Genomic DNA, 16,710 nt, shown 5'->3' on the forward strand with positions numbered 1-16,710 from the left:
CAGGGACACGGCGTACGGGTGAGAAAAACCCCTTCTGAAGCAGCTGGCGGGTGAGCTGGCCTTAGTGCGCGGCTCGGAGTGCGCCTCAGCTCGTCTCCCTGCCCCATTCCCTCAGCAGCCGCGGAGGGGACAAGAGCCGCTTTCTGCGTCCCCGTGGGGAGAACCGGGGCCGCAGCCCGGAACGGTGGCGCCGCGGCCCGCGTTCCCGGGAGGGAGGTTGTTGGCGCGGGGCCGCGGCGGTGCGGCGGCCTTTCCCTTCCCCCGCGGGGAACATGGCGGCGCCCAGCCCGCTCCTGGCCTGGTGCGTCCAGCACCTGCGTGGAGATTTCGGGTTGGACGTGGGCGAGGAGGTCGTGAGGTGAGCGGGGCTGGGGACGCCGGGGCGGGCCCCGCTCGGGGCCGTACCCTCCGCCGGGGCCCAGCGGGCCCCTGCCCGCTGTGACGGGCCGTGGTGGCCTCTCTCCTCGCCTCCGGGTCCCACCCCCTCCGCCACCCCATGGGCCAACACAGAAGGGAAATGGTGTTTTCAGAACCGCTCTCAGGGGACGTGGGCATCTGCGCCCTGGATTGTCCCACGGGTGGGTGCCCCGTGAGAGGTGGGAGGTGGTGGGGAGGGGTGTGGGGTCTTTGTGGGTAGGTGAGGAAGGGCATGCTGCTGTCTCCCTGTGTTTAAGCAGGAGCATGTTGGTTTATGGTTTGATTTTTTTATGTGACTCGGTGGGAACTGGAGTCTCTGGGTGAATTTTTTAGTGTTTGGCAGAAGGGTCAGGGGGGATGTCACTCTGTGCAGGATCAGGGAGAGAAAGATAATTCAACTTACTTTTTTTTTCAGTGAAACAGCCCCAAGGGGTTTCCCAAAGTGCCTGTCTCAAAATTTGACTCATAAACCCATTTGTTACCATGGTCTCTACAGAAACCTGATCTGGAGAGATAAATTGCATATGTGTGCGATTATACCATTGGTTTCCTCAGCACAAAAGCCCCCTTACTAATTTTTCTCCATCCTGTGCTCTTGCAGGTACATCTTGTCAATAACAAATGAGGATGAGATCCGGGAGTACGTCGTTGACCTCATTCAGGGGACTGACGGGAAGAAAAGTTGGTTTGTGGAAGAACTGCTGGCCAGGTGGCGAAAATCCTGCCAGCTGCCATCCGAGCCTTTGCCAGTGTATCGGAAGAAGGATGGTGAGTGGTACGGGGAGGAAGGTATTGAAGTCTCAAATAAGCTTGTCTCAAGTTATTCTGTTTATAAACAATTACGTGCCACAGGTGCCCGTGACTGGTCCCATTTCTGTACGTCATGATAGTGTAAAGCCAGTTTTTCATTCACCAAGGGTTCAGGGACATCATTCTTTTGCTGGTAGTTACAAGCCTTTCTTTTGTGCTTATGCATGCTTTCAGAGATTGCGGAAGTGCCTCGGGCTGGAGAGCAGGCGAAAAAGGGTAAACGCAAAGGAAGGAACAAGCAGGAGACGCTTGCGTATGCGGAGCCAAGCACACACGTAGAGGAAGTAAAAACCCCCCTCGACCTGGCCAAGGTGAGTGTGTCTGGTGCGCGAGGGCAGGCTGTGTGTCACTGGGTGCTAAGGGCACGCTTTGAACCTGGGCCGTGGGGAAAGGTAATACCAAACACTAACAAAAGATGTAATTTGAAAGCAGAAATAAGCTCCCAGAAGTACGAATCCTTCGTTGTCAGAGCCGTGACAAAGGGGATTACATACCTGAAAGTGCGTTTCTGTTTCCCAGCTACGTCACTGGGTCTAGTAAATGTTTGCGTCCCCCTGCAAACCCTGTCTTGTCCTACGTACAGCACAGCTTCTGTGAGACACAGGTTTGTGTGTCTTTTGCTCACTCACAGATAGCATGCGGCGTGGCAGCCACAAGCTATAACTTGAGCAAATACTTTGGCAGCAATCGGGATAGGTGGGGGTTGCACGCAGTTGTACGGTTGCCCAGTTGCAACGGCTGTTCCCGTGCATCGAGTGGTCAAAGGTGACCGTGGATTTGGGCAGGCTGTGCTCGTACCCTCTGTGTGTGTCTGGGAGTCTCACTGCTGTGGGGCAAATAATATGAGGATGGGGAGAAAGATTGTGTATCTTTGTGTCTATAACAGAGAGTAAAATAATCATCAGGTAGTGACTAGGTCAAAATGGATGGATGAGAGAGCAGACAATGGAAGCAGATGCTGTAATTCGTAATAAAAGGTATTTCGTTAAAGCAGAAGTGTGAAGGTTGAGGAATTAAGGAAGGCACCAAGGGGGTAGAACATTCCTTCTTGCTGTATTTAAAACTTCCCAGTCATGCTGAATAGAGCTTTAACTGGCAACTGAAATGTTTCAGGCTGCTGCAGAGAGGAGGCCTTCGGTGCTATAGAGGAACCTGAGAGGTGTGCAAGTGCCTTTCCACTGAGCAGCAGCTCTGGTTTGGCCGTATTTCTATCCTGCTCAGCTCCACTCCTGCACCTTTAGTGTTGAGATTGAGATGTTACTCGATTTTGTGGAGATGGTATTTTTGCAATATTCATAAACAGTCTGAGCTGCAATGAAAGAAACTGCAAAATAAGAGCATAGAAATGCTAAAACCCAAGAAAACCTGCTGTTTTCAAGTTGTGCAGCAAACAGCAGTTTCTCTGCGATAGTTAGTTACCTTCTTGCAGCTGACTTACTTTCTGTTCAGCAGAACCGTTTCCCACAGTCAGTGCATCAAATATAATAATCTTTACTGTTAAATATGTTTTTAATTACCTAGGCTAAATTTCTGGATTTTATTTCTGGTGTAGTGCGTTTTGATTTGGAGCTACTTGCTGGGATCCCAAGCTCTTTCCTGAAGTACAGCTGGACAGCTGCAGTCCCAGGTTGCATCAAATACAGCAGATCACTCTGTTGCTGTCTGAGCGCAAGAGCGTGCTCCGCAGAAATGAGCGTGGGGATGTAAAGTGCGCTTGACTTGCATCGTTAGGCGTGCAGTAGAGTCCTTCATGCTGTGAACATTGTTGCACCTCCTAAAATTAAATTCCATGATTTATCCAGGCGCAACCCTGAGTGACATCCAAATCCTGAGAGTCAGGGTTGCGCCTGAATAAATAGTGGAACTTAAATTTATGTTTTTAAACTCAGGTTTTTTGCAGCAGGGAAGCTGCAAATGCTTAAAGTGTTTTTAAAAGTCTTTGTTTGTAAGATTAAAAAATCACATATTTTGAACTGGAGGGTTAAAAATGGACAGTCATGTTCCATTTCCTTGTAGGTATCTTCTACCTTAATAAAAAAAAAAAAGAAAAACAAATGGAGAACGCTCTGCCAGGTTTGCTAACCAAGGTCTCTTTATCTGGTTTTGTTTTTTTTTCTCATGACAGTAGTGTTTGGATCTGGCAATGGCAGTAAAGCCAGTTCGGCAGAACTGGGGCACTGGCGATGCTGCATCCACTTGTCACTAAGCCAGTAGCCTGCTGCTATTGAAAGTAGGTAGAAAGAGGCAAGACAAGAGGTGTCCTAATGCCACATCACAGCACTGTCACTGAGAAAAGCAGCGTGGGAGGACGTGTGAGGTAGAAGCAGTAGAAACTAGCTGAGGTGTGGGTCAGGGGGCAGGAGCAATCCTCTAGCGGTGCAGCAGGCAGAGAAAGCGGGTTGTTATTCTGTGGTGAATGAAAACAGGCTTTCTGGGAACGTGTTTCTGAGAAATCCTCTTTTCTGTTGTCGAGAGAGACCGGAGACGAGAGGCAAAGAAAAGCTGTGCTTGAGCTGCAAGAGGATTTTCAAGTGTGTCACAGATATGACGACTAAAGGCCAGAGAGTTTTGTTTATATTGGAGTGTTGCTTGCTGAACTAGATAAGGGTAATAAATCCTAGTCTTTCTTGGTCATGGCTGGCATGCAATTTGTGGTTGAAACCAGGCTCATCTAGTGTTACGAGACAGGTGTGTGCCTGGAGTGTGTTGTGCTTTCTTCCCAAAGCATCTGTTTTTGAGTATTGCCAGGGAAATGGTAGCAGTTGGTATTGGTCTGTTCCCCTGGAATGATTTCTGTCCTGTAATTATTTCCTGCAATTAACATCTCAACAATTCACTTCTCAGCTGGTACCTGCTGGAGGTGTCGGGTGGGAGGAACCCTTTGTTTCTTTGGTCAGGGTGTAAGGTCTGAGGGAGAAAACGGAGAATTCCACTATTCGATTATTAATCCAGCCATCATCTAAAATGTCTTGCTTTGTTTCTGATCAGGGTTTCTCTACTTCAGCTTGACCCAAAGCTTAGTCCCTGACCCAGTGCAGTCCCTGATTGAAATTCAGAGAGATGAATCACAGAATCACTGACTCCCAAGTCATGAAATGAGGAGAATAATTTACATTGCAGCTAAATACTTGAACATGCAGTGTGTGGAAAACCTCTGCTCAGGTGTCTGTGCTGGCTGGAGAACATAAAAAAAAAAATGCTGGGTGGTGAACTGGCTGTGAATGAAGAGGTCCTGCTGCCACCAACAGCTCTGTTTCTGGGGACAGGCACACACAGGACTTTGTAGTTACAAACAGGGCATTGCTATAATCTAAATAGCCCTTGAGAAGAGATTTGGGGATAGCTGAGCTGCTGTTTGAAGCTGTTAAATACCCGTAAGTTGATATTGCAGGTCTGGAGGACTGACGGCATGCCTGCTCTCTAGACCCAAGCAGTTTTAGCTTTCAGAGGCAGGAAACATCAAGTGGATCAGCAACATCCTTATGTCCTTGTTTTGTTTAGATTCCTTGGACCTTTTCTGTCAGGCCTAAGCTTGTCTTTCCATTGAATCTGGGGTCTGGTCCAAGATTCATTCCAGTTAGGCAGAATAATGCTTGTCTGAGTCTCCCCAGCCTGTTCAAGGGTTGGTGCTTTCTCTTTGCTGCTGGTATTGCAGTTTGTTTGTTTATTTGTTTGCTTCTCAGGCACAGGAGAACAGCACTGGAGTCAGCAGCAGTAGCAATTCCTCTAAGAAGAAGCCCAAATATGTCAGCCTGTATACCAGGGAGGGGCAAGACAAGCTGGCCGTCCTGATCCCTGGGCGTCACGCCTGCGAGTGCCTGGGCCAGAAGCACAAGCTCATCAACAACTGCTTGGTTTGCGGGCGCATTGTCTGCGAGCAGGAGGGCTCTGGACCCTGCTTGTTCTGTGGTGCTCTGGTTAGTAACGAGGTGGTTTTTATTTGCCGTGCTGGAATGTGGCGTCGTTTGCTCAGGGCTTTGAAATGGCATGGGGCTGAATTAGCCTCTCAGATCAATGTTCCTCTAGCAAAGTTCTCCAAGCTCAAAGCTGAGCAAGAAAGAACCTGTACTATCTCCTTCCAGAGGAAGGAGAACTGCTGTGGCTTTAAGTCACTTTCTGTTTCTTTTATGATGTGCCGTGTTAGAGAGCAGAGAGGTTTCCCTCACAATTTACATCACGTTGGAGCTTGCCTCATTTATGACAGTCTGTAGCTGTCCTGTGCATCACACTAGTGTCCAACATATGTGCGAGGCTTCAGCCTCATTCTGTGCACAGCCCTGGTAGCCTTGTAAGGGGCAGGAGACATGGCCAAGGCCAGTGTACTGACTTTTCTTCAACTCTTGTGCGGTATGCATCATTTGAGATACCTGTCACACCCTGTAGTTGGATGAAAGGGCGCCTTTTGGAGAAAGGGGGCAAGTTAATGACTGCAGATTCAGTAAAGTTCAGGAGAGAGGAAAATACTGATTGGATGAAGAAAATGTTTTAAATCAGATCGGTTCCTATTTTTAAAGATCTGTTTAACTCCAAGTGGCCAACAAAGAGAGAGGACCTCTGTGTTAAGCATTGTTCATCTGCTTGGGGAGGCTCTGAGCTCTGAGTGCCTTTCTCAGCCTTTGAGATCACCTAGCAGGGTGCTCACCCACGGATCCGAGAAGGACCAAGCCGCACATTGCTCATGGATTGCTTTTAGTAAAGAATGAGCTTTCAGGATTCTCCCCGTGTAAATAACACCGAAGGGAAGGAGGTGTGGACTGTCTTAGCCATTTTAAACAGCTTACCCTGAGCTGTTGTCCAGGGGCCTGAAGCTGTGATGTCCTTCCTAAGTCTTCATTTTCTTTTTTTTCCCTTAGGTATGCACTAAAGAAGAGCAGGACATTCTTCAGCGGGACTCAAACAAGAGCCAGAAGTTGATGAAGAAGCTCATGGCAGGTCCGTAGCAATTACACACCTGTAATGTAACAAATCTAGTCAGTTATGCAACAGCAGGAGCCCTCTGCCTCACTGTGTTACACTCGCCTTGATGTTGTGTAAGAATGAGAGTGTGTGTGTCCTGGTGTGCGAATTGCCTAGATCCATTCATCTGAATTACGAAGTTAATTCTTTCTCAAGAGCTGGCACCTGAATGTTTCTCTGGGATGTAAGTTCCGAGGACAGTTTGTGAACTTTATTTGCTTCAGACATTACTGAGCCACTTGTCCCTGTTGCTGCACGGTGTTTGTGGGGGACATTACAAGAAGCTGGCTCCTTGTATCCTCTCAGCAAGCACTCGGCAGCATTTGTGGACTTCAACAGAGGTGATAACCATGAGTGTCAAATGGCAGCGTCGAATGTCCTTACCCAGAGGCCCCAAGGCTGCTCGTTAGGCATTCCTGAATCAATCACATGAACTGGATCATTGTAGCAGTCCTTGAAAATTAGGATAAGTCTCATGTGGAATGTGTGCTGTGGAAGATGAAGTGCTGCTATCTGATTTGCTGGGTCTAGAGAGGTGGTGGTTAATATTTTCTAATGACTCTTCTTGTCTAACACTTATCTTGGAAGCTAAAAATAGGAACAGAGCCAAGGAAAGCGAGAGGAAATAATACCCAGTCTCCCAGCGAAGACCTCTGCATTATGGGGATGTTTGTCTGAGTTTAGCTGAAATACAGCCAAGGTCACAGTGTTCTTGGTTGAAAAATACACTTTGCTGAAGAACTGGGGAAATATTTACTCTGGGTCTTGGTGTCAACTTCTCTTTAGAGCTGCTGAGGTGGCAAGGAGGTCCTATAAGTCCTTGAGAGTAACAGCTGATCACAGAGTCGGTCCGTTTATAATTTTCCTGTAGAGATCCTGATGTACTTTTCTTACCCATTTTATCGGTCCTCCCTTCTGCCCCTGCCAGGTCTTGCTTTGTGTGTGATCTGTGTAGGGTGAGAGCTGAAATGTGGATAGCTATTTTTCTCAGGAGTGCAAAAATGTGGATCAGTGACAACAGGGAAATACAGGCTTTTTGTTTCCCTGCAATAAAGGCATTAGCCTGCGTGATGTCTTCTGTGAAATACATTGGTTTGTTCCATTGTCGCTTTGATGCACACCTTTTTCTTTTTTTAACCCTTTTGTGTGGTTGGTTTTTGGCCCCTTGCCAGAAATGGTAAGCAAGAAGAGAGAGTTGCTGGGAATAGATTCCTCCCTCTCTAACAATAGCTGGTCTGAAAAACCTGCTGAGGTGTGTTGGGGGAGGATTTCATTTGCGAGAGGCCCGTATGGCAGCAGACAGACAGCTTGCTCTGCGCGTAACTATCAGTTGTCAGCGATCTGTCGTGACCAAGGGCCTCTTTGTGGAGGTAACAACACCGAGGAGAGAATTCGGCTTTTAGGGAGGGCTGCAGTTGGTGACTGGCAGAATTGGGACCGCCCAAATTGTTAGGGAAGGGTGAAGGAAACTCTAAGACCAAGACTAAAGTGTTCTCTCTAAACACTACCTAGACGTTATCACTGCAGTGTTTAAATGTTTCCTCCTGTTTGGAGGAAGGAGTCTGTGAAAAGAGCTAGAGGGAAAATCAGGCTTTGAACCTGGTTTGGGAAGGTGCTGGTTCTGGTGCAAGGTTCTTCTTGTAGCTCCTTGAATTGCATTTGTTTTAGGGGACATTTCTGCAGCCAGCCTCACCAAGACTGGGGCTTAAAACAACTGGCCTGTCCCTGACTATTGAGCTGTGATTTATTTTCTATCTCAGGTGCTGAAAGTTCTGGGAATTTGGATGCCATAAGCAAAGACTTACTGCCTCGACAAGAAGCTAGACTCAAAGCAGGCCTGGAGATGGCTGTGAAACACAAAGACAAGTTGTTGGAATTTGACAGAACAAGGTAAGATACTAGCTGTGAGACTATTGTAAAATAGCATAAATTGTCTGTCAGGCTGAGCAGTCTTTAACAGGAATGTGAGAGAGTTCCTTCTAAAACCTGGGCTGTAGCTACAGATACCTTAATGTTGGCGGTTGGTGGAACAAGGTCAAACCCCGGGAATGGGTCCTGTTTGGATGTCCTTGCTGTGTGTCCCTGACGGTCCAGCTCTCTAGAGAGAACAGAAAGGAGCTGGTAGGAAGGCAGGTTTGGGGCAGGCAGTGCTGTGTTGCTGTCCTGCTCTGCTCATCTTCTACCGTTATGGTTGTTTCTCACCAGTGTGCGTCGAACCCAGGTCATTGACGATGAATCAGATTACTTTGCCACGGACTCCAACCAGTGGCTCTCCAAGCAGGAAAGGGAGGCCCTCCAGAAGAGAGAGCAGGAGCTGCGGGAGCTGCGTCACGCCTCTCGACTTGCCAAAAAAATCACCATCGACTTCGCTGGCAGGCAGATCCTGGAGGAAGACAACAGCATGGCTGAATACCACAGCAAGTGAGTGAGAACTGGCAGTGTGAAGGCGTGCCCGAGAGCAGGGAGGCGTTACAGGTGGTGGTCTGGCTGAATCTAGAAGAGCAAGCATAAGGAAAGCTGGGTGAGCCATTCCCTTGAAGGGCACTTCTGACACCAGGATGCAATTCTGCATTCTTTTCTTCCTTGAGGGTCTTTTTGGCTCGCAGCGCGTCATCTCTTTCAGCGCAACTCTGCTGAGACCTCCTCCAAAGCCCAGCTGTTGCCAGGCTCATGGGGGCCTTCGGTAGCTGGCACGTCTGTTAAAGATAAAACTGCCCTGGAAAGAGATGTGTTGCAGAAGGCCTATCTCAACAAAACCAGTTCATCTTGAATTCCAACTGGGCTGAGCTTCTGCAGTAGATAAGAGTGACTGTTCAAATCCAGACATCGGACCTAGCAAGGAAATAGTTTATCTAGGGGAGGTGGTAAAAAAATACTTTGGGTCAGAAATGTTTGTGAGAGGAGAAGGGAGATGTTGCCAGGGGGAAGCAGGGAATTTTCTTGCCTCTTGTTTGTGCTTGCAGACTGGATGAAACCATCGAAGCCATTAACTGTGGCACGCTGAGCAAGCCAGCTGGGAGCCCAGAAGCAAAGACGTCTCTGAATTCTGGTGTTTTAGTGAATCCCCGTCTTCTTCAGCCTGCTCCTTTGGTCAGTATGGGTTGAATGATTTATACCAGAGTAATGACTAACTTTGGGAGAGTTGAGCTCGAGAATTGTGATTTCTGGCGTGCTTGTAGTACCTCTTTCCTCCCTCTGTGTCTGAGAGATCCTCATTAGCCATCTGAGTTGGGGACACAAAAGGTTTGCCAATTCCCTGCTCTTGGGCGGTTTGGTTTATCTGGGTTTTAGTCAACTTTCTCCTTTTCAGGAACTTGGAAGAATTTCTGAGAGCAAATCTAAGGTTGTGTCACTTTTTCAGCTCATTTATGAAGCCTTTTCTGCCAGGCTTCCAATTTCCAAAGGGTGTAATCTCTACCTTCCAATTCCACTTCAATTGTGGTAGGTTTGGTGCATACTATGCATTTGGGGGTTTGATGATTCCCAGTTTTGAGTGTTGATAGTTGTGAACATGCTTTGAAAATTGTATGTTCTTCCTGTGAATGCTCTGAAACACCAGCAGGTAGATTTGTTCCTTAAATCCATAGTTTAACTGTGATGCATAGAAAGGAAAAGCCGCACAGAGCAGAGCATTACCTTGCTTTTTCTCCTGCCAAAGTGCAGCGTGTAAGCGCAGCAAGCACATGATATACATTTTTCCTGGAGAGGTGCTAACCTTCTTCTTATTTCTTTTGAACACACTGAAGTGGGTGGACCAAACTGGTTTGCTCCCGCACAGGAAAGCCATCCATTCCATGGATGCTGGAAATGAGTCTGACTCGGAGCGGAACAGGTTGCGGATTCAGGATCGAGAGTTGCAGGAGATCTCAGATGATGGTTGGTGCCTCAGCATGCACCAGCCTTGGGCTTCCTTGCTCGTAAAAGGAATCAAAAGGTACAAGTTTCTTCACAGTGGGTAAATTTAGAGAGAGGCTATGGTGTCTCTGCTATAGTCAGGGTGTGCCTTTCTGGAATTTGAAAGGTAAATAAGCTGAAAATGTGAAATATGTTCTTCTGGTCTTTTTGTCCATCATAAAGAAGCCAACAGTGTCACCAAGCTTTGTTTAAAAAAAAACAACCACACGCATACGCCCCTTGCCACCGCCTTCCCCCTCTGGGCTAGGAATCAAGTTACAAAGAGAAGCTCCTTCAGCACAGCATCCCCGACGTGTTAATTCACCCTTCCTACCACTAATATAGAACAATAGCCTTTTTTTTTCCTTTCCTTCACAGTATTTTTCATTTTGGAGAGCAAAGCTTTTTCACTTCCCAAGCTAAAGATGCTGTAAATCTTAGTGTGCCCGGCGCCTGCATCCAGGCGGCCTGGGGATGCTGTCAGCCACTCCGGTGCAGCTGTGGCGCTGGTGCCTAGTGCCCATGCTGGGATCCCCGAGAGCTGCAGCTAACGACCACTTCGTACGGATGTGTGGTCCGTGGCTACTCCCTAGGTCGCGTGCTTACTATGTGTAACCTTTTGAGCTTGTAAGGGAGTTGTGTGAGCAGATTGTCGTACACACGTGTCCGACATACTGCTGTACTTGCAGGGGGTTGACGTCCCTTTTTGCTGTTGCTTTAAAGCAGTGAGGACATGCTCTGCTTGTGGCGTTATTTCTTGCCCATCTCAGCTTTTCTCTGTAGTGCTGACACGTTGCTTGAGTTTAAATAGGCAGGGCAAAGCTTAACAGCAGGAATTGCGTAACGAAACGTTCGATTGAAAAATCTGTCTGTGTGGGTGATTTCTGCTGAAATTTAAGTCCTAAATTCTCCTTTTGTTCTCTAGGGTGGAGGGCAGGACCTGGTACACATCTCACAGAGGGCGGTTATGGATTGCAGCTACTGCTAAAAGACCTTCCCCTCAGGAAATCTATGAACTGGAGACCACCTACAGAATGCTGCTCCAGAAAGGTGAACTTCTCTCCTTGGATCTTTGTATTATTTGGTACATTGAGCCACGTAATGAGCAGTGTCAGAAAGCCCTCTCTGCCGAGCAGTTATTACTGCTTCGCTTTTCAACCTTCTGTTCTTGAAATTCTCTTCATCCTTTCCACATTTTGTCAGCCGAATGAGTATGGTGGCAGACTTTAACTCCATCCTTTAGCTGGTCACGTACTCCAAGCACAAACACCGTCAAATTGCACCTGACTTCTGTGATAGCTTTTGACAGCAAAGGACTTCATTTTATTCTTGGCTCAAGCAACAAGCTATCGAGTGTGTGCTTGCGTGCATGTAAGTGGCTTGTGCTTCAGTCTGTTTACAGTGATGTTAAAGGCTTTTCATGTATTCTGACCTCGTGGCAATCGGGATTGAAAAGCTGCAGGTTCTCAGGAAGGTGTCTATTCTCTCACGTGGGTAGGAGGATGCTGGTGGCTGCACTGCACGCCTCTTTGTGCGGTGCTTCTGCACGTCACCCAGCTTAAATGTCATACAGCAGGATTGCCTGCTCCCTCATAAGGGCAAGGAGCTCTTCCTGCACTATATGTTCCCCTGTCAGAAGCTAAGCAGGGAAAGGTGTATGTATAACTAAATCTCCCAACCTTAGTCCTGTCACGGTGAAGATCCTAGGCTGGAAAAAGAACAACAGGGTGTTAAAATTGCTGTTTGTTTTCTTGTGCCTCAAAAAGTAGAAGTGCATGGTGGGAGGGAAAGGCACCTGGGGGTTAGAAGACCCCAGCTATGTGCGTGGGGATGTGGGCCCCCTTCAGAGGTGTTTTTTTCAATGCAGATGTGGAATTTCCCAGCGATTATCCCTCAGGGTGCCTCCTGGGCTGTGTGGAAGTGACCGATTGTTTATCGCAAGAGCAATTTAATGAGCAGGTGAGTACAGCAAATAAACCTTTACGAATTTGCATTAGCCAGCAAACTTCTAAAGTTGTGTGACTTGCCTCCATGAAATGCTCTAGAGAAGACATTGAATGGACATTTTAGACTGTATTGAGAGAAGACACAACTACTATGTGGTCTGGTGTGGATAGAAAGAGAATGTACTGAGAAAATGCATTTCGGTAATGGTGGAAGGGAGCAGTGGACTAATACAGCCTGAATCCATCATCAGCCTCTCTGGCAGTGAGGTAGTTTTGTTGCAACTAGTTTCTCTCATACGCTGAAACTCTTTTCAATACGGACTCACATCTGTTCAATTAAACCAACGCTAGCTTGAGAGACCACGCTGCAAGGGCTCATGACAGTCGTTGCTTCCCTTGCTGCATGGATGGATGTGCACCAGGATGCTGTGGCTGTGCTGGACTGTGGAAGACAGGATCCTACAATGCGTTAATGTTGCATTTCAAGTTTTCATCCTCATTTGTCAAACTCGGGACCTTACATCTTATCTTGATGTGACTTCTAAAGTGCTGATCATTTCTCTTAAAGAAACTGCATGGGGTCATAATAGAAAAGAATTACTCCAAGTTTTGCCCAGCCAGGCGGCAATTTTTTGCCACCTCTGGGTATAACTATGCTGATCTTCCGATCTCAGGGAGGACTCTGGATTAGGAGGGCTCAAGTACCCGTTTGGCTGCTTTTGGAGGGCAGCAAACAACTGCCTTGAGTGCAGCCAGCAGAGACGTTGCAGTTACTGCACTGATCTGTGTGGTAGATGAGATAGAAGGGGGCTGGAAACTGAAGACAGTGTGGAAACGTGGAATACGCTGCAGCAAGTTGGACCTTGTACCAGCAGGACCAACTACTCTGATCTAAGAGAGGGTAGCTTGGCCCAAGCAGAGGCATCTAGGTGCATAGCTGCTGGAACTGCCTGGTGCTTATTCCTGGAGCTGGAGGTCACGGTGACCCCACTGGTGAGACTTGTGCTCTGGTTGGGGCACCGAGTCACCAGGAGGAGCTATGGGAGGAGGTGAGCACCCCGCCACCAGGGAGGATGGACAGTAGAGCTGCAAGGTCGTCATGTAGACCCTGCAGAGAGGACCTCCAGAGCCCCTAGGTACAGGGAAGGAGGGACAGCTGGAGATTACAGTGGATCAAGACTCCCAGGGGAGTCAAAGGGAGGTTTGAGTGGCCTTTTGCTGAATGAGGCAGGTGATTTGGTGACCAGGGACACAGATAACGTTGAGATGCTGAGACCTTCTTTGCCTCAGGCTTCCCCAACAGGATCTCCCAGAGATCTTGTGTCTAGAGGCAGGGTTCAAGGAGGAGAGGGACTGCCTGTAGCAATGGGAGTTTGAATCAGAAGTCTTTTGAGAAATCTCAACCCATACAAGTTCATGGGTACTGATGGTGTGCATCCAAATGTGCTGAGAGTGTTAGCAGATGTCTTTTGTGAGGCCACTCTTACCTTGGAAAGGTTATGGAGATCAGGAGAGGACCCTGATAACTCTAAGAGGGTGACTATTATATCCATCGTTAAAACGGGAAGAAGGATGATCTGGAACATTTCAGGCCAGTCAGCTTCACTTTGGTCTCTAGGAAATTCATAGAGCGATTCCTCTTGGAAGCCAGTTTTGGACACATGGAGGAGGAGGACATTGGGAATAGCCAGTGTGGATTTACCTAGGGATGCAGTCATGCTTGACTAACCTGATTGCCTTCTGTGATCCAATAGTTAGTGTGGTGAATCTTTTACTTTGTATTTAGCAAGGCTTTTAGCCTACAGCATGCATGCATCCTACATGAGTCACTGTAGTCTGGGTAGGTGGACTTCTAGGGTTGACAGCTGGCTGAGTGATTGGACTTCAAAATGCAGTGGTGGTTAGCTTGTAACCTCCTTGAGGCTGGTTACAGGTGGTGTTCCTCAGGGCTTTTTCATTGGACTTCTCCTGTTTAATACTTCTAGCAATGACCTGGAGGGGGAGATGGAGTGAGTTTTCAAAACACAATGAGTTTTCAAATGCTGCTCTTGGGAGAAGCAGTGGGTATGCTCAGCAGCAGGGCTGCCAGAGGAACCTCGACAGGCTGGAGGAAAGGCCGGACATGATATTCCTGAAGGCCCAACGCCCAACCCTGCACCTGGGGTGGACTAACCCCCTGGCATCGGTGCTGGGGAGCGGCTCTGCTGAAGAGGCACTGGGGATCTTGGCAGCCAGTGAGCTGATCGGGAGCCCTGGCAGCAAGGAGGGCTGGTGGCACGATAGTCCAGCATGGCCCAGTGTATTCCTCTTTGCTCAGCATTGGTTAAACCACATCTGGCATACTGTGGTCACAAAAAAGATGTTGATAAACTGAATTGAGTCCAGTGGAGGCCACCAGGATGCTTGGGGGCTGGAGCATATGCCCTGTGAAGAGAGGCTGGGGAGAAAGAGAGACCTTCCGCTTCGTGCAAGGAGCTTATAGAGAGACAGAGCCAGGCTCTTTCCTGATGTACATGAAAGACAAGGGTCATAAGTTGAAAGGGAAGGCTTCAGTGTGACTTAAGAAGAAAAAATTCCCCATGAGGACAGCCAAGCAGCAGAGCAGGCACTGCCCAGAGGGGTTGTACAGTCTCCACCCATGAAGATTTTCTAGACCCAACAGGACAAAGCCTTGAGCAACCTTGCCTGAATTCAGTGTTGACCTTGCTTTGATCGGGAGGTTGGACTAGAGACCTCCTGAGGCCTGAGTCTGTGATGCTGTGACTGACTCCATGCCCAAAACCTGGAGCAGCGGCTTTCCTTGGGATGTATTAACTTACAAAACCTGTGCTTAGTACCGAGCGCAGCACGGCTGTTCTCAATACCGTTTCATGTCTAGTCACTCCACTGCCCCTTGTACAAGTCAGGTTTGGTCTGAGGGGAATCGCCAGACCATGTAGGGCTTGCTAGTGAACCAAGACCATCTTATGAGATGGAATAAATAGCTTCCTTGGGACAGAGGAAGAGGACACCCCAGGCTGGTGGGCATCTTCTTGCCATGAAGAGTTGGAGAAGCAGCAGCAGCTGGGGGCTGTTTCTTGTGAAGTGCTCTTCTGGCTTTTCCAGCCCCTGTGAGGTTTTTTAGCAGAGAGAGACGCCTGGGAGCTAGTGATGAAGAGAATATTTATGATGAGTTTGTATCTCTTCTCAGTTGCGTGAGGGAGGGGGAGAGGTTGGAATATGAGCAGCAGAGGGAGCTTTGGGACTGGAATACAATGAAATCTGCAGGAGTGTTTGGCCTTGAATGGGAGCAAACTGGGGCCAATGTAGGGTTTTTTTTTTTTCCTCTGTAGCATCCACTAATTTACAGTTTGGTTTTAAATGGAGACTCTCATCCTTCTTATTGGTGGAAAAATATGTCCTGGTCTCTTGCAAGTACTTTTCTCTCACTAACAATTCCTCCCTTCTCCTTTGTGGATATGTTCTTCAGGCATTGGTAAAATGGCTGCGACAGCTTCTTACAATCTGGGAACTGTGGGTAGCTGTAGGTAGGAAGCTTTTTCCCACAAAGGAGCCTCACAATTAGCTGTGTTCTCTGTAAACTCCCGGTTTGCTGGCACCGCTTGGACGCAGAGACGCGTGAGGAAGAGTAGTGTATGCCAGTAGCACTGCTGTCAGACCTATAGGTGAGAGATTTACCTCTCTTCTCAATGCCACGATGCCGTGGCACCTCCCAGTTTCTCTCTCACTGGCTTTTTGCTGCTCCCATATGGCAAACTTTATAATTCCTGATTTCTTGCCTTTTTACAGTGGTTTGGTCCATTTTTTTCCCCAGGCTGGCTTAATGCAGTGTTTATTTCCCTAGCTTGTAAGATTGTATTCAGAGATCTGAGCACCCTTCTGAAGCTGTTTTGTGAGGAAATGTATGTTTTTTGTGGACTATCATGAGCAGCAAGTGCATCTGAAGGGACCTGAGATTAATTTAATTGCAAATGCTAGCAAGATGAAAAAGTGTGCAGCGCCAGCTCAGAAATCTGGGCTGGATCTCGCTGGGAGTAGGAAATCCCTGTTGCTCACGCTGATGATTCAGCCCAGGTTCATCAGCAGCCAGCACCAAAGCCACTTGTCAGCGGTGTAATCCAACCATTTTTTGGTGTACAAAGACTCCTCCTCACTTCAGGGAGAGAGGGAAAGGAAGATGTGTTTTCACCACTTATGGCATGCAAAAAACATTGAATATTTTCTATAGATCTGCAGTATATTGGCAGGTAAGGTTAATGAGATGCAGCAGCAGAGACCTCTCGGAGATGAAACCACCGCGGAGCTCTTTTCCGGCACTGTGCTTTGACTCACACCTCTCCTCTGTACTGACTTGCATTTGAAGCTTCTGCATTTTCTGGGAGAAATCATTTCACACATGTAGGGCAAGGCACATTTGCAGATTATACCCACCACCTGAAGATGAAGTAGCTCTCTGTCTTGCTCATTGTCTTTTGATGGTGGCCCTGCCTTTTTCAGCAGCCACAGAAGTTTGTTTTGACTCTTGTGACCATTTCTTCCCATAGGCGAGAGAGATTCTTCCTGGTCTGTCCCTCCTGCGACTTTTCTATTATTTCTCAGTCCTTTTGATGCTGTCATCCTCTCCCTCTTTAGTACTGTCTGCAGATTTAATTTCCGTGCTGTTTGCATCCTCTCTCAGGTTGCTAAT

General features: G+C 47.9%; 1 protein-coding gene across 1 annotated transcript in view; it reads left to right on the plus strand.

The window, feature by feature from the left end:
* Positions 1-272: 272 nt before the first annotated feature.
* TRIP4 (thyroid hormone receptor interactor 4) overlaps positions 273-16,710 on the plus strand; it is a gene marked incomplete at its 5' end in the record, with an annotated part of 33,781 nt that continues 17,343 nt past the window's right edge. The window contains 11 exons of the mRNA XM_082005462.1: positions 273-358; positions 1,019-1,185; positions 1,402-1,538; positions 4,911-5,144; positions 6,081-6,159; positions 7,944-8,073; positions 8,389-8,604; positions 9,147-9,273; positions 9,930-10,117; positions 11,003-11,127; positions 11,945-12,036. Of these exons, the coding sequence (XP_081861588.1) occupies positions 273-358; positions 1,019-1,185; positions 1,402-1,538; positions 4,911-5,144; positions 6,081-6,159; positions 7,944-8,073; positions 8,389-8,604; positions 9,147-9,273; positions 9,930-10,117; positions 11,003-11,127; positions 11,945-12,036 (1,581 nt within the window). The remainder of the gene's footprint in view (positions 359-1,018; positions 1,186-1,401; positions 1,539-4,910; positions 5,145-6,080; positions 6,160-7,943; positions 8,074-8,388; positions 8,605-9,146; positions 9,274-9,929; positions 10,118-11,002; positions 11,128-11,944; positions 12,037-16,710) is intronic.

Source organism: Phaethon aethereus (genome assembly GCF_964289735.1).
Source record: "Phaethon aethereus genome assembly, chromosome: 12".
NCBI classification, from domain to species: domain Eukaryota; kingdom Metazoa; phylum Chordata; class Aves; order Phaethontiformes; family Phaethontidae; genus Phaethon; species Phaethon aethereus.